The sequence below is a fragment of the Panulirus ornatus genome, chromosome 31, assembly GCF_036320965.1.
Source record: "Panulirus ornatus isolate Po-2019 chromosome 31, ASM3632096v1, whole genome shotgun sequence".
In the NCBI taxonomy this organism is placed as follows: Eukaryota; Metazoa; Arthropoda; class Malacostraca; order Decapoda; family Palinuridae; genus Panulirus; species Panulirus ornatus.
The window spans coordinates 7,148,341-7,175,613 of NC_092254.1; the positions used below are offsets into that span (position 1 = coordinate 7,148,341).

Sequence of the window (27,273 nt, forward strand, 5' to 3'; positions counted from 1 at the left end):
CAATGAATTTCTTCCACATGTAGATCAGTTTATCTGAAAAACCAAAATGAAGATACAGTGGAGAAAATATATAAAAGCATATTCTCTGATTCCTCCTGAAACTGACCAAAACACAGATGTAAAACTAAAGACCCACAAATCACAAATTTGTGATCTACTGCTACTGCAATCAAATCTAACAATGCCCAAGTGACCAAATTCATAAAAAAGAATATAGTTCAGTGGCCACTTTGTACTCAATTTCATTTTAACATAACATCAACTGTATCAGCGTATCCTTTATGGAAAGTGCTGCTAGGAACAGACATTTCTTGCAAATTTGGTAAGCACAGTGTGGAAAATAGAGACTATAGCACCTTCTTTTATCTTATCTCCTTGTGGAGGATGTAAATGATTATAACTCATATGTCAATGTGGGCCACAGCCTGAGAATGAAACAGGTTCCTTAAACCTTCATTTTTTTAAGTGAATGGGACTCCTATTGCTTTGGACCCAAGCCCATACAAATTTGTGATGCTGGAAGTGTCTCCCGGTTGCAGCTACATTTAATCTTTTCACATAAATTCAATGATAAAGATTTTTCTTTGTATTACTATTGCATGAGGTCCTTTCCACTCACTCCCTTGCTACAACAAAATGTTGTCTACTTGATCTGTTAGACCTTCCACGTTGAAAATCTGGGGATAGGGAAGAAAGAATACTGCCCACTTATTCCCCTCATCTTAAAAGGTGATTAAGAAGGGTGAAAGCAGGTGGCTGGAAATCCTCCCTCCCCTTTTCCTTTCCAAAAGATGGATAAGAAGCAGCACTAGAGTTCACGAGTTATAGAGACTCTTTTGTCTTGGCCACCCTCCTGAGGGAGTTCCCGTAGGGAATGGGGATCAGAGACAGAGATAGATATCTTTTACTTACTAAATACCAATCAGATATTTTGCACACACTCATCATTCTATTATGCATGATAAACCATTCTAAATCATTCCTAGAATACCAAACCTTATCATATATTACAAGGTCTAAAATAAGATCACAAACCTTTGTAAGCGTGCTGTATTCTCTAGGGTCACGGCCAAACTTGACCTTGACCTCTTCATGTCCATAATCCACTTTGAATACTCTGGGGTATGTGGGCCATGGATTGTCATTACTACGAGAAGGAGGTGGTTGTGGAAGGATCTCAAAAGTTGTGATAGACTTTGCACCCTAAAATGTAAAAATATCATCACTACAATAGTCAAATTGTCATCACTCAAAGTACCTACTTATAAGAGATAACAAGAAGCACATTAATTAACCATTTCACTAACTGAATCATCACAAATTTTTTAAAAGAATAAGTTTGCTTTAAAGGGCTTCCTTTTCCCCAGCAATGACTGACTCTGATTATTTACACTACAGCTGCATTCAGGAGTCTACTACACATTCACACATTCTTAAACTCAGTTCAATCATCCAAGACTGTTATCCACCATTTTGCTTTTTGTTTGCTTGTTGAAACAGAACTTGAAAAGTAAGACAGGATAGTTAACTTACAAATGAAAAAAAAAAGAATGTGTTTAGGAGATGGAGTTAAAAGGTGAAACTATGAAATGTATTTAGAATAGAATATAAGGTTATAACAAGGATGAAATGTTGTTAATTCTCTCCACAAGAAGGTAGAATGGAAAGAGGCAACCTAAGGAGGCATAGCAACCAAAGTTTTAAAGAGAAAATAGTAAATAGTCAACAGAATACACAGAAGTCATTCCATTAAGTGGGATATCTAATAAACATCAAATAATTTTTAGCAAGTTAAAATCCTACCTGAATTAATATCTAAAACAAATTGAGACATTATTATCATCATTACAAATTCTGCACACTGTATCACTATAATAAGGATAGAAAGATGACATACTGGTTGAACGGGAGAGAGTATGATATCCATATCCAACCTCCACTGATGTTCATGTATACAAATATACAGTAGATAATTATCAACTATCGGGTGTTGAGGGAGGTGAATGCATGTCATGGAGAAAGGTATGAGTATGCAGTCACTGGGGGATGAAATGGCCTGGGAAGGAATCAGCTGTTGTTTGCTGATGATACAGTACTGGTGGTAGATTCAAGTAAGAAATTGCAGAAGTTGGTCAACGAGTTTGGAAGAGGTGAGAGTAAATGTGAATGAAAGTAAGGTTATTAGCTATTACAGGACTGAGGGACAGGTTAGTTTGGGTGAGTTTCAATGGAGAAAACTTGGAGGAAATGAAGCATTTCTGATACCTGGGAGTTGACATGGCAGCGAATGGAACCAAGGAAGCAGAAGTAAGTCATAGGGTGGGTGAAGGGGTGAAGGTTCTGGGAGCACTGAAGAATGTGTTGAAAGACAGAATGATACCTGGAAGGGCAAAAATGATTTTGTTTGAAGGTGTAGTAGTCCCAACAGTATTATATGGATGTGGGGCATGGGCTATTGATAAGGGTGGATGTATTGGAAGTGAAAAGTCTGAGGACAAATGTAGTATGTGGTGGTGTGATTAAGTAAGTAATGAAAGGGTAAGAGAGGAGTCTCATAATAAAAAGAGTGGCTGACAGAGGTGAAGAGGGTGGACATATGAAGAGAATGACTGAGAAAAGTTTGACAAAGATGATATATGTATCAGAAAAGGAGGGTAGAAGAATTGGGAGACTAAAATGGAGATGTAAGGATGGAGCGAAAAAGATTATGCAAAATTAGGGCCTAAGCATGCAGGGGGTGAAAGGTGTGCACAGGATAGAGCGAACTGGAACAATGTGGCATACTGGAGTCGATATGCTATCAATGTACTGAACCAGGGAATATAAAGCATCCAGGATAACCCATGGAAAAGTCTGTGGGGCCTGATAATGGATAGGGAGTTGTAGTTTTGGTGCATTACATGTGAGAACTTGAGAATGGATGTGAGTGAATGCTGCCTTTCTTGTACGTTCCTGGCACTAATGTAGGAAATGGTGATCAAGCATTGAAAAAACGAAAATATTAACAAATGTTTCTAAACACTTTCCAATCAATACACTCTTCAAAATATATTTCATATCACTGGTGTGGATTTCTTAACCTTATACCACAGAACGATGAGATTCAAGCTAGTATCACTCTCCTGACCAAAAAATTCTCTTTCCTGGTGTAGTTATGTAATCTGTGGTGAAAGGAATCACAAGCAGTTTTCTTATTCTTCCAGACAGTTCATAGATATCACTTCAATCAAAATCAACAGAAATACAGTTTTGAAAACCAGTAAGTTAATCCTTACACCTAATTACAGGTGATGCATGCAAATACCAATATGATATTTTGAAATATACAAATTGGTGTGTACATTATGTTGTGAAGGTGTCTAATTTGATGCTGTTTAAAAGTCTAAATTTTTAAAGAAGTCTGGCTCTAGTATTGGCGTAAAAGCAGAGGAATATAGCATAGAACCATGGTGTCTAGACAGCACTAGATTCTGGAATAATGACAATATTGTGTTAATTCTCTTAAAATGTAATTGTAATTGTAATATGGAAAAATATATATTTTTCTATACTAACCTGCCTCAGAGAAGTACCAATGCAATCACATCCTGTGTCACCTCCACCAATAACAATGATGTCTTTGTCCTTGGCATTGAGAGCAGAATGGTCAATACTGTTTCCCATTTGTTTCTTCTGCCAAGTTTCAAGGAAAGACATAGCAAAGTGAATACCCTCTAGCTGACGATTTGTTATGGGGAGGTCACGTGGCCAAGTTGCTCCCAAACACAGCAGCACAGCATCATACTCTTCCTGTAGATCCTGTTGACCAAAGATGTCAGTGAAGTAGCTTAACACCATTCTTCAAAAACACTGTTATTTGGTGTATAAATGACATATTTTCTCTAAACATGTCATCTACATTCTAGCACCATCAGTCACAAAAAAATTCCTCCTAGATCTTGTCTGCTTGGAATGCTGACTACAATTTCTCAATTATCTTTCTGTCGGTTCCCATTTATGTAGGGGTAGCTCAAAGGCTTAATGCCTTTCATTCACTTCCATCTATCCTTAACCTGAAATTTCTTTCATTTCAATTTATAAATTGTCATACAACATTAAAGGTACACACTAATCTTTCATACTTCATCCTTCCATCTCCAGTTTGGTCTGCCCCTACTTATTGTTCCCTCCACTTCTTAAAAATGTACCCTCTTTGTCAACCTCTCCATACATTCAAACTATTTTAGCACACCCTCTTCAGCTCTCTTAACTATACTCCTCTTATTACCACACCCCTCTCACCCTACATATATACATATAAAAAAGTTAATCAAAGATTATCTACTAAATTTCAGAGAGAACTTTTATCCAAACTATGGTATATACATATATATACTGAATATGATGTCATACTTTGGCTGATATATCCTTGCCAACATTGACGCTGGTCTTGAATGTAATCCCTTCATCTCTCATAAGGTCTACTCGACGCTGAACCACCTCCTTGCTAAGTTTCATAGTAGGAATACCATACTGAAGCAAGCCTCCAACACGGTCATTCCTCTCAAACACCGTTACCAAGTGACCAGTCTGAGGGGTAAAAAAGACATAATGTTATCTCTATAAACTATTTTTCTGAAAAGTATAATTGAAACACAAAGTAATATATTGGAAACTCAAATATGTATACTAACCTGAACAAATCCTAAGTCTCTGATTATAAACAGGTGTACAAATAATATTTTCAATCTATTTGTTAAAATAAGACTGCTTGTGTTAAACAAATAAGACTGTGTGTTAAACAGTTGGTATGACAACTTACTGATGCATGTAAGCATAAAAACCAAACTCGACCATACACAATATGTCATATTGTAAAATAAGTTACCATTTCATGACAAGAACATATAAAGCATCTAAAACTAAAAGAATTCATCATAATCACTGAAGATCATAAATGCTACTATAATGACATAAGAAATCTCTTATTTTTCTGAATTATTATCAGGCCAAGTGAGGGTATGTTGAAAAATTCTATGGATGAAATCCGTTTGGTTTTGAGTTGGACAAAAAATTAAATTCTACATTCATTAGCCAACATCACCGTGGCCCTAACATAAAGGAGGAAATTTATATGAGAGTTTCAAAGAATACAAACAAAAAGAACAGAAATCTATAAACAAAATAAATGAGAAGCTCTGGTGAAAGTCAAAATCACAATGGAATGTAATTACAAAATAGTACTAAAACAGACAAAGACACTTCCATCCACGAGAAATTCGATGTCTTTTCTTTTATTCAGTTATTTATCGATAATCACCTCAGGACCAATTTCTGAAAAAGAGTCTTGGTGTTAACCAGAACCCTTCCAAAGGCTCTTACAACCCAAGACTACGATCTTTTCAATACCAAGGAAGAGCAGACTCCTTAGGAGAAAGTCTTTGATGAGAATGTTCTCCCACTGATACAGCTTCACCAAAGGTGACTTTCACTCATTTTACATCAAGTTAGCTGAGCTGAGTAACATCAGTGGAGTTTTCATCAAAAGAGACAGAATGAAGGAAGAACAAGAAGAAAGTAAAGCACAAATTCAAGAGGTTAAGTAAAAGGGGTTCCACGAAACAAATGAGTTGCTTGTAGCACAGCAGAGTTACTGGTGGATTTTTCTTCAAGTTATAGAGGAAGTTAAAAGTTATATCATTTTATAAATGGCATAATTAGGTAAAATCCAAACTAGAAATATGAGTCTTAAGCCAATAAATTCTTGAGAAGCTAGTAAAACTCTTTAAAGTTTAAAATGTACCTGATCTACAGTTTTCAGGCAGTGACCAAATCTAAGTTGAACGCGGAAGTGTGAACCACAATGACAGACAGACAAGACAGATGGTGACAGGCCTGACCCATCACAAGCAGAGAAAGAACAGGTCTACCTTGAAACCTGGATGTCTAATTCAAATGCTGATTCTTTTTCTCTTCTGCACATTTAGTACAGTTATAAAAAACTGATTTATCCTAATATGGAGTACTGCAATTTCTACGAAGGAGGTTCAAGTTCCACATACTTACCTGACAAAGGCAAGTCTACAGAAATCCACAGACCCAAGTATCTGACCTTACAACTCAACACACTTTCCCTATGCCACAATGCTGGCTCTCTTTCTACAGACTTTTTTTTTTTTTTTTTTTTTTTACCTCGTCGCTGTCTCCCGCGTTTGCGAGGTAGCGCAAGGAAACAGACGAAAGAAATGGCCCAACCCCCCCCCATACACATGCACATACACACGTCCACACACGCAAATATACATACCTACACAGCTTTCCATGGTTTACCCCGGACGCTTCACATGCCTTGATTCAATCCACTGACAGCACGTCAACCCCTGTATACCACATCGCTCCAATTCACTCTATTCCTTGCCCTCCTTTCACCCTCCTGCATGTTCAGGCCCCGATCACACAAAATCCTTTTCACTCCATCTTTCCACCTCCAATTTGGTCTCCCTCTTCTCCTCGTTCCCTCCACCTCTGACACATATATCCTCTTGGTCAATCTTTCCTCACTCATTCTCTCCATGTGCCCAAACCATTTCAAAACACCCTCTTCTGCTCTCTCAACCACGCTCTTTTTATTTCCACACATCTCTCTTACCCTTACATTACTTACTCGATCAAACCACCTCACACCACACATTGTCCTCAAACATCTCATTTCCAGCACATCCATCCTCCTGCGAACAACTCTATCCATAGCCCACGCCTCGCAACCATACAACATTGTTGGAACCACTATTCCTTCAAACATACCCATTTTTGCTTTCCGGGATAATGTTCTCGACTTCCACACATTTTTCAAGGCTCCCAAAATTTTCGCCCCCTCCCCCACCCTATGATCCACTTCCGCTTCCATGGTTCCATCCGCTGACAGATCCACTCCCAGATATCTAAAACACTTCACTTCCTCCAGTTTTTCTCCATTCAAACTCACCTCCCAATTGACTTGACCCTCAACTCTACTGTACCTAATAACCTTGCTCTTATTCACATTTACTCTTAACTTTCTTCTTCCACACACTTTACCAAACTCCGTCACCAGCTTCTGCAGTTTCTCACATGAATCCGCCACCAGCGCTGTATCATCAGCGAACAACAACTGACTCACTTCCCAAGCTCTCTCATCCCCAACAGACTTCATACTTCATACTACAGATATTACCCCAATTTATGAATGCATGAGCTGGCTGCTTATGTGCTTCAGCCATTAGCTTGAACTTATTGCTTCCATTTCAATAAAACAATCTCTGATGAGTGTTACAAGTGACACCCAATTACAGAAAAAAAATCTAAGCCTCCAATTAGGAAAAAATTCTTCAAAGAAGCCAGGCCTTGAGTAAATGATGAAAAAGAGTACAAAGAAAGATGAATGATAACCTAAGATGTTTTTGTGAAGCTGAAAACCTGCCTTTTAAAAGAAGGGGCAGGTCATATCTGTTTGGAATAGCATGAGAAGGTATAAGAGCTTTAAAACTGAGTGTTCTACAATAAGAGATAAAAAACACAAGAGGCTATCCTAATCACTAATGGTCACACATTACTCATGTGACACAGTATACTGTTCATCACAATCCATCCAATATGAGTTTAGACTACTGCATTGCTAGAAATGTCTGTGAAAACTAAAATCATCTATACATATTTCTTGGAGTGATAGAGATAATTAATATGATAATCATCTTCAAAATTTATGAACAGAAGGCATGAAGATACGAGTCAGTTGAAAAATTTGAAGAAATTGCCTAGAGGCAACTGATATTACTCTAGACTCCCTAGCAGAGAGCAATGGTTTGCTGTAATTTTGCATTTTGCAATTTACATTTACAAAACACAGCTGCCAAGATATACAAGCATAACACCTCATCCCCTTCCCACCATATCTCTATAAGTAACTAACTTTTTAGTTTGCATAGTCAATTTTGCAAGAACAATAAGAAGGGTATGGCAATGCTTGTCCTCTGCTTTTATTCTCTAAAAGCAAAAACCTACCATAAACAATCCTTCTTCATAATTTTTGCCATTTACCTGGACAAAGGCATTCCAATAGTCTTACAGAGAACAGAGGCTCGAAGTGAAGTAATCCCATCTGTTGTAAGAATGTGATAAGGCAGAGCTGTGTCAACTGCTGACTAAAAGTATGTGGTCATTAGCAGCAACAGGCCATAACATCTAATTAAATGGAAAGCTCTCCATATCATCTGTTGTCCAAAAGCATCCTTGACAAAGATATCCAAAACTGTTGCTCTCAAGCTTTCTGTAATCTTTGAAAATTCATATATCTTAGAATATATGGAAGCTCTGGTTTCAGTGCATCATACATGACAACTAGAGAATGTATGTGAGCAAATGAGGGCAATCTTCATCTGTCCCCGACACCATCTTGCTATGCAGGTAACAGTAAACAAATAAAAAATAAAAAAATCATACCATATCACTGACTTACTTTAACTCTCTAGACATACCTCCACAAATCTATACAGGACAGATGGATGTACAGACATAAGAAGGGACAAATTAGGCATCATGAAATGAGTAAAATAAACTATTGTAATTTCCTAAGTATTTCCTAACATTTGAAATGTAAAGCAGTATTCAAAACAAACCCTACTGACAGTTACATATATCAATACATCAATCTGACCTTTTTCTCAGTCATGATTACATTTTTAATCAAGGAAAGGATGATTAACATGCAAACAACGTAACTGAAACTTTTATTCACTACATAAACCTCTTTGAACTCAGTTATGAAGCATAAAATGTCATAAATCAATGACATGAAATAGTGTATTAGAAATAAATCATAATGCTCTCATGATTACTGCTGCTAAATTAATGTGGATGAGGAAAACTGAACCTTTAAGGACATGCTAAAAGAAACTGTATGACTGACAGTAAAGTTATTTTATAGGAAAGAATACCACTAACCTTATTAAGCTGATGTGCTGCAGCCAGGCCAGCAGGTCCTGAGCCAACAATAGCTACTTTCTTGCCGGTCCTCACCAGTGGAGGGTCAGGCTTTATCCATCCTTGCTCATATGCATGGTCAATGATGGCACACTCAATGTTTTTAATTGTGACTGGAAGCTCATTTATTCCTAGGACACATGCACCCTCACAAGGAGCAGGGCAGACTCTTCCGGTAAATTCTATAGGGAGAGTCAATGATTACTTTCAACATTACTTAGCATAGATTTTTAAAATCAAAATTCAAAATGGGTTTCAATGTTCTTAAACTTTCTTTCCAATACTATAAGCAGATACTATAATGTCACTACATAATACCCACTGCCCTAAATTCCAAGGTTTCTTTTCAGTAAAGACCAAAAGAACATCACTGAAATATCTCTTATGGATTACCTGGAAAATTATTGGTTTGAAGGAGTTGATTTAGTGCTTCCTTCCAGTTATTATTGAATATAAGATCATTCCATTTGGGAATGATATTACCAAGAGGACAACCATGTGACGACTGGCAGAATGGTACTCCACAATCCATGCACCTTGCTGCTTGGACACGTAGGCCACGGCGCACACCATCAACATTGTAAATTTCATCCCAGTCTTTCTGGCGCTTCTCAGGAGACCGGTACATAGCTGTTTCACGCTTGTACTTAACAAAACCCCTGGTAATGAAATGAGTGCGCATTTCATTATTACTAGATCTTAAATACATTTTTGATTATCAAAACTACAATTGAGATAAAGAAATGCCTCTGCCAAGAGACCTACAAACACAAAACTTAACCATAGTCATTCTTAACCATTGGTGTACAAGTGTGAAATACATAATACAATCATGATGCAATACTCAGCGACATGAAATGTCTTTTCGAGTCCCACGAATCTATGATGACCAATAGCTGAGAAATGAAAACCTTACCAGATGTTCACATACAATACATGCACATATATATGCACGGATCTATGCAAGCACATACCTATGCATGCATGCATGTACACACAGAATCCTATGAATCCTAAGTGCATGTGCAGGTAGGTGTGAAAACAAATATACTACTTCAATTAGAATGACAGAAACCTTGTGTGTATACAAAAAAAATCGATCATGTGAGAAAAAAGTGAATACAAAAACTAATATAACAAAACACTGTTTTTTGAGTAGCAGAGTACAACCTCTATTCCAGGGAACTGGGTATTCCTGCCTGCCTCCAGGACTGGGACCACAGTTCTGCAAAATCAATTTTTGCAAAAGGGGCATGATAGTATGCTATGATCCTAATCCATCAACTACCATTATACCATTCCCAATTCATTGGGGTGGGTCAAATACATAAAGTACAGCACTGGCAACATCATTCAGTGTATTAAAGTGAAACATGGACTTTCATACTTAAAAGAATCTTTCTGATGACTTCTTCATCTCACATAACATTATCAAATCTCAGTTCTTCATTCTATGTCCTCCAAATTTCAATTATATAGTGCAAATCATCCATCTCTGCAACTTAGTTTTACCTACCCTGACCTATATGTGTACACTTGGGTTTTAAAGTCACACAACATATTTACTCTTTAATGTATGTAAGCTAGAATTACCTTCATAATTAAACAATAAACTTTCACCATGCCTTTAAACACCAGAGACTAAAACACATTACTTGACATAGATCCTGAATAAATTTGCACACTGGTTTTGATATATTTCAAATACATGCAACTTGTATCAAAGGATCATGTATTACCTAATCCTGTTACCACAAAAGAAGGGAAGCACAAATAAGAAAGAAGGAACAGACCAAAACATGAGTTGAGAGAAGGCTGTAAAATTGAAATAAAGAAACAATCCTTACTTTAAGGTATAAGTAATTCCCTAGCTAAAGAAATTTAAAATATACATGATAAGAGGGAGTTTTACATTCATGGAACCCTTTCCTATACTTTATCTATCATCATACAACTTTGTAAATTTCTTTACAATAATTGCATTTAAAGAGTTTTCATTTGACTTATTTCATTCATCTACACTCTGTTTCTACAGAACTACCACTTAATATCTTTTCTAACTTGTTTCATATGACAACTTTGTTTAATTTTTCTTCCTACACGACATTCTTTCTCATTTGAAACAAGCCAGAACCGTTAATGTGGTAGATGTGTACTTTTTAAATATGCACTGTAACAATGGGACTGTCCACAAAATCTCTGGAATAGTAACTCAACAGATGAAGACAGTGTACTCATAAAAACAGTTACAGTGAATCATTTCCTACATCGGTGAATTAAAGTGGACTTGTGTTGTGCAGTAAAGGCTGAAGGTTCAGAAAATGTGCAGTAGATAATTTACCAGAATACATGGCAGTGATACATATATGAATCATAGTAATGTGTATGGACAACTACTCATCAACATGAAAAAGGTGAATGACACATGAAATGGCAACATCATATATGGTGGCATTTAGAAGCAAAGGTCATGAACATGTTGACATCCTGGCTAACACATGAATTCGAAATTAGAAAAATAACAGGGTGGGCCATTTTGATACCTGCTTCTTTCCCTACATGTCGAGGCTTTGGAACTCTCTACCTCCTCATGTCTTTGCCAATAACTATGACTTGGCACGTTTCAAAAGACAGGTATTTCACATCCTACAAAATTCGTACTTTCCCTTGTCTTTTCTTTTTCTGTTTCATAATTGTCTCTATATTTCAATAACAGCCCAGCCACAATGTGGACTTTCATCTGCGACTGAAGCCTTCAACATAAAAAAAATCTTAGGTTTTCAAATACACAAGTTTTGGATGAACAAAAGTGCCTCATAATTTCAAAGAACTGTTCACACTCAACACTGTCAGTTTCATTCAGAAACTTTAAAGTTGTAATCATGTCCCCTCTTCCTTTTCACTTGTCCTTAGCAGTAAGGAGTAACTCGGAAACAGACATGAAGAGTCACCAAAGTCAATAAGAGGTGATAAGAGGGAAAAGGAAAATGGCTCCATGCTGTAACACTGCCACCTGAGAATCTTTTACTGAAATGCAATTTGTAAAGTCAAAATAGAGTACAACTGTTATGAAAGAAAGAAAGTCTTGCACTGAGGCTTTACTTAAAGATGTATAAATATTTTGCTGAAAAAAAAAATGGAAAGTAAAAAATGAAGCTTTCTCACCTAGTTTTGTCAAGGATCTTCTCTAGCCGTTTCTTTTCCATTGTAGCATCCCCAACTGATTCTTCAATGTCACAAACTGCAGGCTCAGGCTTTAATTCAATCTTAAATTTTTCTGAAGTAGTATCTACTGCTGCTTCTTTCTCAGCAAGATGTCTCAGGGCTCGTTGATATTCATATGGGAACACCTACATAGCAAAAAATCTTTTATGTATGAGATATATGGCTCCCAATTATAACTGGATACTGTAAAATTAATACAAAACAGAAAAAAAAATTCATTATAAGAAAGTGAAATAATTTTTCAAAGCATAGCATGTGGCCTACAAGCTGCTGTATAACAGAACTCTTGACTTGTCCATTTATTACTCTGTGTTGCTAGTGAGATGATAAGACCAAATAATGAGTGTACAGTTGTTCTTATATCAACAAAATCAAGTAGGTTTTGTATTTGATTCCCAAAACTATATCCAAAATTAAAAATTTTTTCTCTACAACCAATACTTTGATTACTTTGAAGCACCTCTATACATAAGGTTACTGTCTATCATTTGCAAGGATATAACTATATAAATCAAGAAAGGATGATAAAATAACTTCCTGACCTCATGGAATGAAGCTACAATACGGTATCATAACACATCTATATCTATAAACTCAGATTTATGCTGTGCACCAAAGAGTAGCTTTAGCTTATCTGTTGCATCTCAGCTGCTCTACTGCCTCATGGAAAAGAAGGCAGAGGTGTATAGGTTCTTTATCTTAACATTATGGAGATGGTCATAAAAGATATACACTTCACCTTAACAAATTTGTGGGCTTGAGCAGGCCAGTCCAATATCAAATCTGCAGCCACCCTTGAGCCTGTCTTATCATGAAACTGTCGCAAAAGAGCCTCTACAAACAGCAGATCGTCAGACAGCTCAAGAGGAAGAAGTTCTACTGTCTGTTTATTACACTTGCTGTGGAATGATTTGTAAGTTAAATGAAAGAAATGTAAGATGAAAAAATGAAATCACAAAAATACACAAGGCATTCTGACTGGATATTACAAGCAATCGTGCCTCTTTTTTCCTCCCCTATGGACATGTATACCTTCTTAGTCAGTCTCACATAACTCATCCTCTCCATATATCCAAAACATTTTAGCACACCCTTTTTAGCTCTCTCAACCATACTCTTTTTACTAACATATCTCTCTCTTACCCTGTCTTTCAAACACATACATTCTTCAGGCTTATAATTTCTAATGCATCCACACTCTTCTGTACTTTTTATTGAGGGCCCATACCTCACATTCATACAACACCATCATGACTATCATAACATCAGACATACTCTTTGCTCTAACAGAAGTGACCTCTTTCCATACACACCTCAATGCAACCAAGACTTCAGCCACCTCATCTATCTTATGGTTCACTTCAGCTCCCAAGGTTTCATCCAATGCCATGTCAACTCCCAGGTATCTAATACATTTCCCTTCCTCCAAGTTCTCTCCACTCAAACTTATATTCTAACCAACCTCCTTCTCCCTGCAAAATCTTATAACCTTAACTTATTCACATTTACTCTCAGTTTTTCCTTTCACAAACTTTCCCAAACTCAAACATCATTTTCTGCAGTCTCTTACTCAAGTCTGCGACCACAGTCATGTCATCAGCAAATATCAAATAGCTTACCTCCCAGGCCCACCCTTCTCTTCAAGAACCTTACATTTCCCTCCCTCACCATCCCATCCCTATGGAAGTTAAACAGCCATGGTGACCTCACAGCCTTGCTGCAGACCCTTCTTCACCTGGAACTACTCACTATCCTCTCTTCTCAATCATACTTGAAATTCACAAAAGCTTTGTGTATATCAGTTCATGCAGTAAGCTAGCAGATATGCAAAGAATGCATAAAGAAAGCTTTAAAAATATTCCTTCATAAACTATGCCTTGCTGAGATTGTAGCATGATAAAGAGGATGTTAATGCTGAATGATATACCAATGTATTAAGAAGTATTTTTAGCATGAATTAACAATCTTGTAAATTCATGATTAAAAACACATCATATGAAAATACTCCACACCTTGAGAATTCTTTGTTGCAGTCCAGCACATAGGCGATACCCCCAGACATTCCTGCCGCAAAGTTCCGCCCAGTTTGCCCTAAAATCAGTACATGCCCACCAGTCATATACTCACAACCGTGGTCTCCAACACCCTGCAATTCCAAAAATACACAAAATATGAGACACTGGAGGAATAAGACTGACAATTATTCTTTTGTGATGGTCATGATGTTCTACAAATTTAAAAGAATCAAAACCTATTCCTAACATTACAAAGTAATCAAGCTACAGAAAACTGCATTCTGTACCCTAAAATTAGTCACAGAAGTACATATAAAACTGTCTTGTATGGCTGAATGCAGATCTAACCAGGTTGAGCAAACAAGGAGCTCTCGCTTGTGATGTTCCAGTCATCCAGACGCTGGAAGTGCAGTCTTAAACATGATGTGGCCGGTGAAAACCAGGCAGTTCTTGTCTGGCTAGCTCACAGGGTTACCTGGTGAAGTCTTCAGGGGTCTTCATCTCAACTGCAAGGGCTGGGCCCAGGATGTTGGATTCGGTTGTTTGTCAATTACTCTGTTGGAAGATGTAGCCATCAAGTGTACACAGCCACCACAGCCTGGTGTACTTTTAGGTAGAAGTCCAATGGACTCTTAAACTTCTCTACTGTACATTTCATCCTGTTTCTGATGGTGGCTGGTAATGTGCTGAAGAGTCTTGGGCCGTGAATGTTTAAGGTGTTCTCTCTTTTTGTGCATATCGCACTTGAGATTTCATAGGTATTATTTTACAAAGTCTTCCATGCCTGTCAGATGTTATTTCCAAATGAAAGCTGGGAATTTTCTAGGTATAGATGATGATCTATCTCCCACTTTCAGCATGCCAAGAAACATAGCCTTAAAGATTTCAGCCATTTCCAGTAATTCAGTTCCTTTATCACATCAACATGGGGTGTGAAAGATCTCTGAACACTTTATAATTCTGCAATTTCACCCATCTTGTAACTGTAAGGTAATGTTAGAACAAAACAATGTTCGATTCATTAAAAAATTAGTACTTTGAATAACATGATCACTGGTGTTTCCTCTCTTGTCTTGAAGGTCTCCAGGATCCTGCTATCCTTCAACATGAAACAACTGATATTTCATTGTGTTTATTGAGGGTCAGATAGTCAGACATTACTTATCACATTATTCAACTGGTTTATGAAAGCACTTGTGTCTACCCAGTATTCTACATTGTTTCTGATCTCTTCATTTTTCCATACGAGAGGAGTTAAAACTTATTTATACTGAGAAGCATGTTGTTCTCGGTGGCTCAGTTAAAGACTTCATTCATGTCTCTTTGCAGCCTTTTGGTGCCTTCTACTGATATGATTTTCATACTTATTCTTGTATGACCTGTAAATAAGAAACTGTGGCTCATGTTTGCATCAATATCAGATATAGGAATAAGGAACATGAAGGGTACAAGTACAGTTCCTTGGGGAACTAAACTCCTTCACCACAGAGGCACTAGATATGGCATGGTTTAAATCTACCTCCCAATTTTTCTGGTTATTCCCATCTTTCATATTCAATGTGCTATGACACCATGGTCACATTTGTCAAATGCTCTTGCAAAGTCTGTGTAAGTCACATCAGCATTTCCCAAGTCACTACTAGCTTGATCATGTTATTTCATTTTATGGGTTAGGCCTTTCAACTCAACATTTATGGCAGCACTGCAAGGATAACATTCTCCAGCTAATATACTCATGGCAATATTGGGGATGATATTCTCCAGCTAATATACTCATGGCAATATTGGAGATGATATTCTCCAGCTAATATACTCATGGCAATATTGAGGATGATATTCTCCAACTAATAATTCATGATCTTGAAGTTTTCACAAAGAACAAAGTACACTTACCAGCATCATAATAATGAAACAACTTGGTAACATTACATATATTTTTGTAATCATTAAGTTCAAAGTATATCATGTGGCAGTCTATAAAACTTGATTGTGGATGGAAGACTCTGGTTTTGCTACATTATATTTGAGAGGCAAAGTATGGAAGTGTGCAAAGAAAGCCACTGTTTGTCTGTTCCTGATGCTGCGTCACTAAGTTGGGAAAGGCATTTTGAATATTAGATATAAAAACTAAATTAAATCTTTTTCGTTTTGAACAAAAACTTTTTTCTCCTTTAATTACAGATGTCTCACATAAAAAAAAGTCTAAGAAACACTAACCTCAACAACAGCCACAGCTCCTGAATTACGAACACAGAACCTCTCTGCTGCAACACCTCGGAAGAAGGCTGATCCAGTAGTAGCTCCATACAAGCACACATTACCCACAATGATATTCTCTTCACTTCTGAATTCTTCAGGCAAATCCTTTTGTGGATATATCACTACCTCACCTCCAGATAATCCCTGAAAGAAAAAAAGAGGAAAATGTTCCTAACTTTAATCCTCTATGAAGATTCTAGTGATGAAATTTGAAAAAATTAACTACATCGTTCCAATTCACTCTATTCCTTGCAAGTCTTTCACCCTCCTGTATGTTCAGGCCCAAATCGCTCAAAATCTTTTTCACTCCATCCTTCCACCTCCAATTTGGTCTCCCACTTCTCCTTGTTGCCTCCACCTCTGGCACATATATCCTCTTTGTCAATCTTTCCTCACTCATTCTCTCCATGTGGTCAAACCATTTCAATACACCCTCTTCTGCTCTCTCAACCACACTCTTTTATTACCACACATCTCTCTTACCCTTTCATTACTTACTCAATCAAACCACCTCACACCAAATATTGTCTTCAAACATCTCATTTTCAACACATCCACCCTCCTCCGAACAACCCTTTCTATAGCCCACACTTTGCAACCATACAAGATTGTTGGAGCCACTATTCCTTCAAACATACTCATTTTTGCTCTCCGAGATAACATTCTCGCCTTCCACACATTCATCAATGCTCCCAGTACCTTCACCCCCTCCCGTACCCTGTGACTCACTTCCGCTTCCATGGTTCCATCCACTGCTAAATCCACTTCCAGATATCTAAAACACTTCACTTCCTCCAGTTTTTCTCCTTTCAAACTTCCATCCCAATTCACTTCCCAGTCAACCTGTCCCTCAACCCTACTGAACCTAATAACCTTGCTCTTATTCACATTTACTCTCAGCTTTCTTCTTTCACACACTTTACCAAACTCAGTCACCAAATTCTACATCCATATAATCAGTCATCAACCTCAACAAAAAGTCATGATTCAATAAAGAATGCCATAAAGCAAAGTAGTTTAGATATGTACTTTGGATGAGATACCTGTAGCAAGGTAACATCTGAACAATATAAGAGAGCAAGAAAAGAGTGCAAGATAAGAGAGGCAGGACAGACAAACTCTGAAAAAGAATACTGTGGACAAGAAAAAGACAATCCAATATTCTCCCCAAGTTCATCTGGAGCAAATCACTTGTTTAAAAGAAGTTAATTAATGATGGAATAACCATAGGTCACAGCAAGGAATGAGGCTGCAAGAGGCTTGTTGGAGAGTATGTGAAGAAGTACTGTATTGTTTTAGTGCAAGGGTGTTGGATGACTGGAACATACTATGCAATAAACTGTGAATGTAGGTAGTATGCAGCTAATATGCTCACCTTAGCAACATAATCATTGGCATCTCCCTCAAGAGTAACTGTGACACCCTTTGCTAGAAAAGCACAAAAGCTTTGGCCTGCAGATCCAATAAGGTTGATGTGAATGCTGTTTTCTGCAAGCCCATCTTCACCATACTTTCTGTTAACAAAAAAGACATACTGCCTGTGAGGAAGACTTAATATTGTACAATCTGTCTGCTGGAAAACAGTACATTACATTAAGATTACTGATGAAAGTAAGATAAAAAAATATGAGAATACAAAAGAACTGAAGAGGGTGGAAGTGTTGGAAATAAAATGCCAGAAGACAATATTTCGTGTGAAACAGGTGGATAATATCAAAAAAGGCAATGTAAGAAAGAGGGGTGGTAGTAAGTGAAGTATGATTAAAAATGCTGATTAGGATGCGTTGGAATAGCTCCAATGGTTCTATCCCATCGTGTCTGAAAACCAGGTACCTAGAGCATTCTGCATGTTCAGGCCCCGATCACACAAAATCTTTTTCACTCCATCTTTCCACCTCCAATTTGGTCTCCCTCTTCTCCTCGTTCCCTCCACCTCCGACACATATATCCTCTTGGTCAATCTCTCCTCACTCATTCTCTCCATGTGCCCAAACCATTTCAAAACACCCTCTTCTGCTCTCTCAACCACGCTCTTTTTATTTCCACACATCTCTCTTACCCTTACGTTACTTACTCGCTCAAACCACCTCACACCACACATTGTCCTCAAACATCTCATTTCCAGCACATCCATCCTCCTGCGCACATCTCTATCCATAGCCCACGCCTCGCAACCATACAGCATTGTTGGAACCACTATTCCCTCAAACATACCCATTTTTGCTTTCCGAGATAATGTTCTCGACTTCCACACATTTTTCAAGGCTCCCAAAATTTTCGCCCCCTCCCCCACCCTATGATCCACTTCCGCTTCCATGGTTCCATCCGCTGACAGATCCACTCCCAGATATCTAAAACACTTCACTTCCTCCAGTTTTTCTCCATTCAAACTCACCTCCCAATTGACTTGACCCTCACCCCTACTGTACCTAATAACCTTGCTCTTATTCACATTTACTCTCAACTTTCTTCTTCCACACACTTTACCAAACTCAGTCACCAGCTTCTGCAGTTTCTCACATGAATCAGCCACCAGCGCTGTATCATCAGCGAACAACTCCTTGATATTTAACTAAAAATACGAATTGCAGCAAAATGAAAAAGAGATATTAATGCAATGATATATATTTTCAACTCACAAGGCAATATGATAAGACAGTGTTGACCCAAAGGCACGAACTTCATTGTGGATTGTTGTGTTAATAGTTACGCAATCAGCGGAGCCATTTAATACTGGCTCTGCTTCCTCTAAGATCTGTTGATCAAGATGAGTCTCAAGCCCAAAGTCCTGAAAACAATAAAGTTGTGAAAATGTGATATAAATCTGATCTGAAAACAAGTATCTGCAATCAAAATTCTCTTTAATCTTTTCTTCAATTAATCATATCCTAATTCCCATAAAATCTATCATCAAATTCATGAAATCTTAATATACCTGTTTGACAGATCCCCCTAAGATGTTGACTCCAGGTCTCATGTGAAGTGCATTCTTCAGGACATGGGAAAGATCTAGAAGTCTGGCTTTTGGTGAGCAAGAGTCACGCATATGAAGTAAGTCAGTGCGACCTACCAGCTCTTGGAATTTACGAACACCCAAAGATGCCATGTGTTCACGTACCTATTAAAAATGAGCAAAGATTAACTGAGTACAGTTAATTTGTTAAATAGTAAACAAAACCTGTAGCAATAGAATGCATATTCTTCTCTAGTTTACAAAATTTCTATCAGAAGAAAACTGAGTGTGAAATGAACTATTCTTGGTACTGCAGTGCTTTCTACACAACTAACACTAATAACGGAAGGTTTATTTCGAAATAGGTAATGTAAAAAACTGATATTGCACATCATACATACTAATTTGCATGTAAGCTGCTGTAAAGAAAATATATACACCTCTGGCAGTTTTTCTTAAATACTTAAGCAGATATCTTAAGCCTGAGCAGGTACATCTGGAGTCCACTTTTCCCTGCTAATGGAAGTAGGACAACCTTGGGCTGCAGGAACCTTTAGAAAGAGGTCCTGAGTAACACCAGGACTCTTTTACATAAACTGGGCCTGGGGTTATTATTAACAAATAATAAGATATAACACAAATATCTATAAATGTATGTAAAACATGAAGAGTAAATAGTAACCATGAATAGAGATAAGTTTCATCTAGTAAATGGTTAACAAGGCTCAACCCTTCTCCCCCCAATGCACTACCTCGTAACCCCTGCCCATCACTATCTATGCAAGGGATATCATGTGATGTCTTTTGCACTGTCTCAAGGCCACACAAGTCATTCTAGGTTCACTTGTTTTTGCATATCCTTTACTTTTACATGAATTTCTTTCATAAATAGTGGTAGAAGTCAATACTGAATTTATATCAGAGGCTTATCCTATGCCCTTCCTCCACCTTGCTCCTCCCTTCCACTGTCACCCTTTGCCAGAAGCTGTGCGTTAACTTTATCACCACACAATGGCCATAAATATTATATTAGCCTCCTTTTTGTACATCTCCATTTTTACACAAATTTCTTTTGTTTTACATTGGGAAAGACAAAATATGAAGGCCATTTTTTTGTCCATTATGCGTGATGAAATTTGCACTTCAATTGTAGTTAAGGGTTGGAATATGATTTAAGTAACCTTCTCAAGTAAAGATAATTACTTTATTTCCTTTATGAGAAAGATCCTGAGAAGGCCAGCCTGTCTACTACATAAATCATAAAATGCACAGATCACAAAACCAAACCTCTTGCTTTTCATGTCAATTGCTTCATCCATGAAAACAAATTCAGCCCACTCTCTCTGGCTTACACTAGTGATTTTGGAAGCAATAAATGTGAAAGTATAGTTACGTATAACAAAATACATTATTGGAACCTCTGTCTACAGCTGTCATTTAAATTACCCAAATTTACTCAGTCTACTAATGTCTTAATAAATCATTTCATCATCAAGTTCATCATATTTCCATAAAACACCATCATTCAAATCTCTACTTTACCTTTGTCCATACCACTGCAATTACTTGTCCTTACCTTATCAACCAACCATCTCCTTCACAACTGTCTTTCTCATGTCTACAACACTTCTCACACTTTTTTTTTCTTCAAATAATTCATCTTCAGAAAACATTTTTCTCTGCTATTGGCATTATCTTCTTTACAATGCACATACACTTGTTTATGTCCAACTCAGTGTGTTATCTTTATTAACGATGAATTCCTCTCCTATTTATAACACTCTAGCAACATTTTAACATATGTAAGGATATGAAAAGTAATTTTTGAAGACCCTAATCTCAATATCGATTTTGATATCTCATATCATGAGATGTATTATATCACAATAGCTTACCTCCTCAGCCAACATGAACAAATAATTAACCACATGTTCTGGCTTGCCCTCAAATTTCTTTCTCAGCACAGGGTCCTGTGTAGCAATACCAACAGGGCAAGTATTGAGATGACACTTGCGCATCATGGTGCAACCCATGACAATAAGTGGAGCAGTACTAAAGCCAAACTCATCTGCACCTAACAGGGCAGCAATCACAATATCTGTACCTAGAAGATTAAAGTCTTTTAGTATATCATTATTTTCCACATCATGCCTACAGTATCTAGTAATCTGTAAGTCATAACTTTACTCCCATTTCTATCTAATGGGTTGGATCAAGTGCACGCAGCCTCTGAGTTCACTATCAGACTTCCTCAAACCTTGTCAAGTTTGCAAAAATGATAATATGATCAATCTATATTCTGATGCCTGTTCCAACTGGAACTTCCTCAGAGAAGTGGCCATGGTAACAGAGTCTCCATAACTAAAATACTCGAGTGCCACTTCTTAGCCTTTAGTGCCTCACCCTTAACAGGCCACTAGCAGGGGGCAAATCTAGCACAGTGTTTTCAGAGGCTCCTATCTAATACTCCTGATGACTTTATCTAATGCTCCTCATGACATCTATCTAATGCTAATACCTACTGTTTCTACCTAATAATCCTGCCCAAATGTCCCTACCTACTACTACTATTTACTATTCCTACCATTTTTCCAAAAGGCACAGCTTGCACACATAAGAATTATGTGTGAGTTAAGTGTTGTCAAGTGTTACATATGACACGGCGAGATTGTATATGTTTTTGAATGAAATGCCCGTTGTCAACATGATAGTGAGGCAGAAAAAAAAGAGAGCTACCTGGGTCAGAAGAGTGCAACTTGACAACCACTAAAATGCTGGTTCACTGAGCAGATGTCACTAACCCTCCTGATACCCAGGCAGGTAGTGCAGGTAATATACCTCCCTGGTTCCTGGGTGCCTACCAACTACTACACATATACTTGTTGAGGTTATCCTCAGTCCTTAACAAATCTTAACTTTTAATGCAAGCAACTGTTGACTGTTTTGTATCTCTGATAAGTAAAAATGCTGGCAAAATTCTTCAGCATATTTTCTACCCTGCTGCTGGTTCTCTGAAGTTACATAGTCAGTCCATTTCTATAATATCTGTCAAAGATTTTGTGAGTAACACCCTTTTAAAGTACACATGGGATAACGGACACTAAATAACATCAAGTTGAAGCACCAACCACAGCGTATTTGTCCATCTGCTTGCAGAACTACGCGAGATCTCAGGTTGTTCAATACAAGAGTCTGATGAGTTTCAGATATGCCAAGTTCCCATGGCAAGCCAGCACTTTTGATTCCAGTCCAGCTGCTTGCTCCAGTGCCACCATCATGACCAGAGATTGTAATATGCTCTGCCTTTCCCTAGAAGCAAAAAATATCATCAGAATTCTCTAATAATCAATCATGAAAATTCATCCAAAATCTTATATCTTAACAATCACCATTTAAAACATCTATATAACATATATATTGGGTTTCTGATATATGTTTTAATATCATGCAATATTTTTATCCCTGGGGATAGGGGAGAAAGAATACTTCCCACGTATTCCCTGCGTGTCGTAGAAGGCGACTAAAAGGGAAGGGAGCGGGGGGCTGGAAATCCTTCCCTCTCATTTTTTTTTATTTTCCAAAAGAAGGAACAGAGAAGGGGGCCAGGTGAGGATATTTCCTTAAAGGCCCAGTCCTCTGTTCTTAACGCTACCTCACTAATGCGGGAAATGGCGAATAGTAAGAAAGAAAGAAAGAAAGTTGGAGATACTGCCTTCTACAATGTTCAATGTGTAATGATGATATACCTCTCCTGTCTGTGCCCTAGACATTAGAGTCTCTGTGATTTCATCATTCTTAGTAATGTAATTCCTTTCAAGCATCAACACTTTCATCATACTTAGTTGTGTAATTTCTTTACTGTATCAACACAAGTCATGAAAGATCTCTAAACACTTTACACTAATAATTCTGCAATCTATCCAGCCTCGTAAGGTAATGTTGGTGCATACCAGTGTTCAATTCATAATAGTACTAATGCCTTTAAGAGTGTCATATTTGGTTTTTCCTCTAAGGTCTTTAAAGTTCACAAGATCCATCCTACCATCTTCTGGGGAGAGGCAACTACTGCTTTGTTTTGTTTGGGGAAGGTAAGGTCATAACATTATTACTTTGAGGTCTTTCACGTTGTTCTTTGTGATATGACAGTGTCTGTGTCTGACTGGTACTCTGTACTGCTCTAATATCCTTCATTCTTTCCAGGTGCTGAAATTTAATCCTTATGGAAAACATGTTATATTGTGTGGAAGTCTTTGTCTGTATCCATTTGTAGTGTCTCATCGTCTTTTAATGATGAACTTTTCATACTTATTCCAGAATCATCTGCGAAGGATGACATGAAACTGTGACTCATGTTAGCATGAATGTCACATATAAGAATGAGGAACAGTAAGGGTGCATGTTTTATTTCTTTTTCTTTTTACACACCTGATCACTGTTTCCCACATCAGTGGGATAACACTAGGGACAGATGAAGAATGATCTCATTTGCTTACATCCACTCTCTAGCTGCCATGTAAAATGCACCAAAACAAAGCCCCCTATACAGAGCCAAATCCCATACACTTATACAAGTATATAATATTAATGGATTTGTTTTGTACTGAAAAGGGGAAGCAGGAAATTCTTACCTTTGCAACACCAGATGCTACCACACCAACACCCATTTCAGACACAAGTTTGACAGAGATTCGAGCATTCGGGTTAGCACATTTAAGGTCATAGATAAGTTCAGCCAAGTCTTCAATACTATAAATATCATGGTGAGGTGGTGGGGATATCAGGCCAACTCCAGGGACAGAATGGCGTGTTCTGGCAATGTCTTCCGTTACCTAGGGAAGAGAGATTATATCAATCTTATAGTGCAGTACAGTATTTACATTACTAAATTCTTTATATAAAAAAAGAAATCCTAGAAAGACTGTTTCTCAGCGTACAGAAAGACAAGAAAGCTCAAGACCTTTCAGCAAGATGAATTACAAATCATATTACAATAAACACTTTTCCATAATGGTATATATCATATATCACTTACAGTAATACCCATATGAAGTGAACTTGGGTTAATCTCTCTGATCACCAAAATGTTTCTCAAGAGGTTAGCTTTATACCTTATTTGACTTGAATATTCAGTTTAAGAGACAATTAGACAAAAAGCTTTGTACTAAACAATAGTCCAGAAAAATTCTGTTATGTTAAAAAATCTGGCTTAGTTTCACCCCTAGTTTATTCAAAAGTTTGGTTAATTGGGGAAAAAAGTTTGGATAGCACACAAAATCAGAAATATTCAGTCTAGCATTCTGAAACTACACTTTTTCGGACCATACTCAATCTTGGAACTTCATTTAACTGTCAAAATTTCAAAACACCCAGTGCCATGTGGAAAAGGAAGGAGCAAAGCACATCTTTCTCCCCCCACTGTTGGTTCTCCACACCACCTCTCACCCAACAGCTAGCTAATTTCATATCATCTCATCAATTAGATAACAAGCCAGTAAGCTAGTTGACCACCTAACTGACTTTGTTCTCATATTATTGCTACTCTAGCTTGAAAAAATGAGACTTTTTAAAGATTTCTGGAGTGGCAGCCTACAAAGACATGACTGACTTTACTCTGGTTAGGTAGTCATATGACACAAGCAAGATACCAAAGTGATTCCCAAAACCTCCAAGTGAAAAACTCATTAAAATGAAAGCTAAAGGCTCACTTCACCCAAAGAAACACCATCAATCCAAGCTACTCCTGAGTTTGAAGATAGCTAAGATTCTATAGTACTTCTTAATGGATCTGTTGTGACTGACAAACAATAAGAGTTGAGGTTTTGCTCCTAAATGATAGTAAGACACTAGTGCAATTCCTATCCTGGGCTGTGATATCAATGACCTGTTACATCTTGTTGAAAGTGCATGCTCAGGTTCTTCATTTGAACACAGCTCAAAGATCCACTGAACTCCTGCTTCAAGGCAACTTACCTAAATGTCTGGAACACTTGGTGAACAACAACAGATATAGTTCTGTGTTCTGTATCCAACTACAAAGCCCAGTTGAAACTCCATCCCACAGCAATTTATTCAAGTCCCTAAAACACCTGGACAAAAAGGTAACTAGAGCTCTGGTTACTGCAGGCAGCCAAAGTTCAGCTGAAAAAACATTACTATATAACAAGATAATCAACCATCTCTTATCTTTGATACATCCAATAAGGAATATTCCTATGGGGAATCAAAGTGGTTCCTAACAACCTTCATTGTTTTCAGTCAAAGGCTTTGGTCATGGGCAAACATCCTCACCAGCATAATTCCTCAGACTTGGTTCCCTTAATGAATCATCTGTAAAACAGCTGGGGCATAGGAACCTAACACCTTGAGGTCTGTTTCCACTGAACTTACCAGTGACACAGCTTTACTTTAGCATATGTCAAGAGTACACCAGCAACCATAAGGCTCCCATGATCTGTGGACGATAAAAGCCTTGCTGAGGTTCTTCAAAAAGGGACCTTAGGGGTGGGTCTGTCTTCAACTCCCCCACCAATGACATTGGTTTAATAGATAATTTCAGCTTAAGCAAAAGTCAAGCAGTAAAGGAAAAACACCCATGGTTTTCATTTACTGAAAGCAACCAATATCCCATTGAGACTCCAAAGAAGAACAATCCCAGTATATCAGCAGCAACTAAAATTCTGTGTACAGAAAATGAACAGACCCATGAGGTATTGCAAGGAATACCTCTGGGAAGACCCTCTCTAATTCAGTTCCCCTAGTATATCACTAAAACACTAGTCAACACACACTGAACTTTAAGTGGCTATGGGATCTGTCTTTTACTCTCCTCACAATTACAAAGGCTATGAGCTGATCCCAACATTAACAACTGTTGAGTGGTCACTTCAGAAAAAGTAAAGAAAATAAATGAATCTGTGGAGGGAGCTAATTAGTGAACCATCCCAGTGAAACATAAGCCACTCAACCAGTTGAACTAATTTTCCATCTATCACCCATCAACTATCATTCCCATTTCCAAGATCATTCTTATGAAAATAAAATATTCAGGACATACCTTTTGTATGATAATCATTTCCTTGGTACATACACAATACTTCAACTATGAAATAAATATTCTATAAATCAAAACTTGGATGTACCATAATTCAAAAACACATACAAAATGAAACACAGAAAACAACATGTCTACAATCACCATCATATTGTGTCTGTTGGTGGTGGTGACGTCTTTAGGTTCACTAGCTCTCAGAAAACAAAGTAAACACAGTTCATGTTCCAAAACTTATGAAAAATAAATATGCAGATCTAACAATCCTGTAAGCCAGAGAAGGTAAAAAAAAAAGATCACAAGCAGATGTACATCACAATCAACAGTTCTAGAACTAAGTGAAAAGAAGAAAATCAATTAAAGTGATGGCTTGTTGCTTAGTGCTACCTCATCTTCATGCCATGACATCACAGGCCTAAGCAAGTTACTGTATGAATTTTGATCCCTACGAAAGAGCATTTCCCATCCTCATCAGCATTATGGCAGTTAAGGTGAGTAAATCATCACAGCTTCATCCTATTTTGGATGTAAAATAGTGTTTTAACCATCCACGAAGCCACTGCTCTCTCAGCTATTATACAGCTTGTCCATGGGTGAGAAACAGGGTGAGACTAAACACTTTACTCAGTTTCCTTCCATTATCTTAAAGTAGCAAATGTACAAAGGTATTCAGAGCATGGAATTTTTGTTTACTGTGAGTAAGAAATTACCTGTTGGTACTGTATTTGAATGTCTAGCAGCAGAGGAGGCTGCAATAACACATAAAACATAATAAA

The 27,273-nt window shown here is 37.5% G+C and overlaps 1 protein-coding gene across 3 annotated transcripts in view; it reads right to left on the reverse strand.

Moving 5' to 3' along the window:
* Positions 1-27,273, reverse strand: part of LOC139758785 (uncharacterized) — a 129,255-nt gene that overhangs the window by 8,548 nt on the left and 93,434 nt on the right. For all 3 annotated transcript variants that reach the window (XM_071680586.1, XM_071680584.1, XM_071680587.1), the window contains 15 exons: positions 24,078-24,278; positions 22,578-22,758; positions 21,345-21,553; positions 19,432-19,614; positions 19,136-19,284; positions 17,872-18,010; positions 16,455-16,640; positions 14,235-14,368; positions 12,962-13,121; positions 12,163-12,347; positions 9,391-9,656; positions 8,959-9,179; positions 4,393-4,569; positions 3,556-3,798; positions 1,036-1,203 (listed from right to left, as the gene is read on the reverse strand). In XM_071680586.1, coding sequence (XP_071536687.1) covers positions 1,036-1,203; positions 3,556-3,798; positions 4,393-4,569; positions 8,959-9,179; positions 9,391-9,656; positions 12,163-12,347; positions 12,962-13,121; positions 14,235-14,368; positions 16,455-16,640; positions 17,872-18,010; positions 19,136-19,284; positions 19,432-19,614; positions 21,345-21,553; positions 22,578-22,758; positions 24,078-24,278 — 2,802 coding nt within the window. The remainder of the gene's footprint in view (positions 1-1,035; positions 1,204-3,555; positions 3,799-4,392; positions 4,570-8,958; positions 9,180-9,390; positions 9,657-12,162; positions 12,348-12,961; positions 13,122-14,234; positions 14,369-16,454; positions 16,641-17,871; positions 18,011-19,135; positions 19,285-19,431; positions 19,615-21,344; positions 21,554-22,577; positions 22,759-24,077; positions 24,279-27,273) is intronic.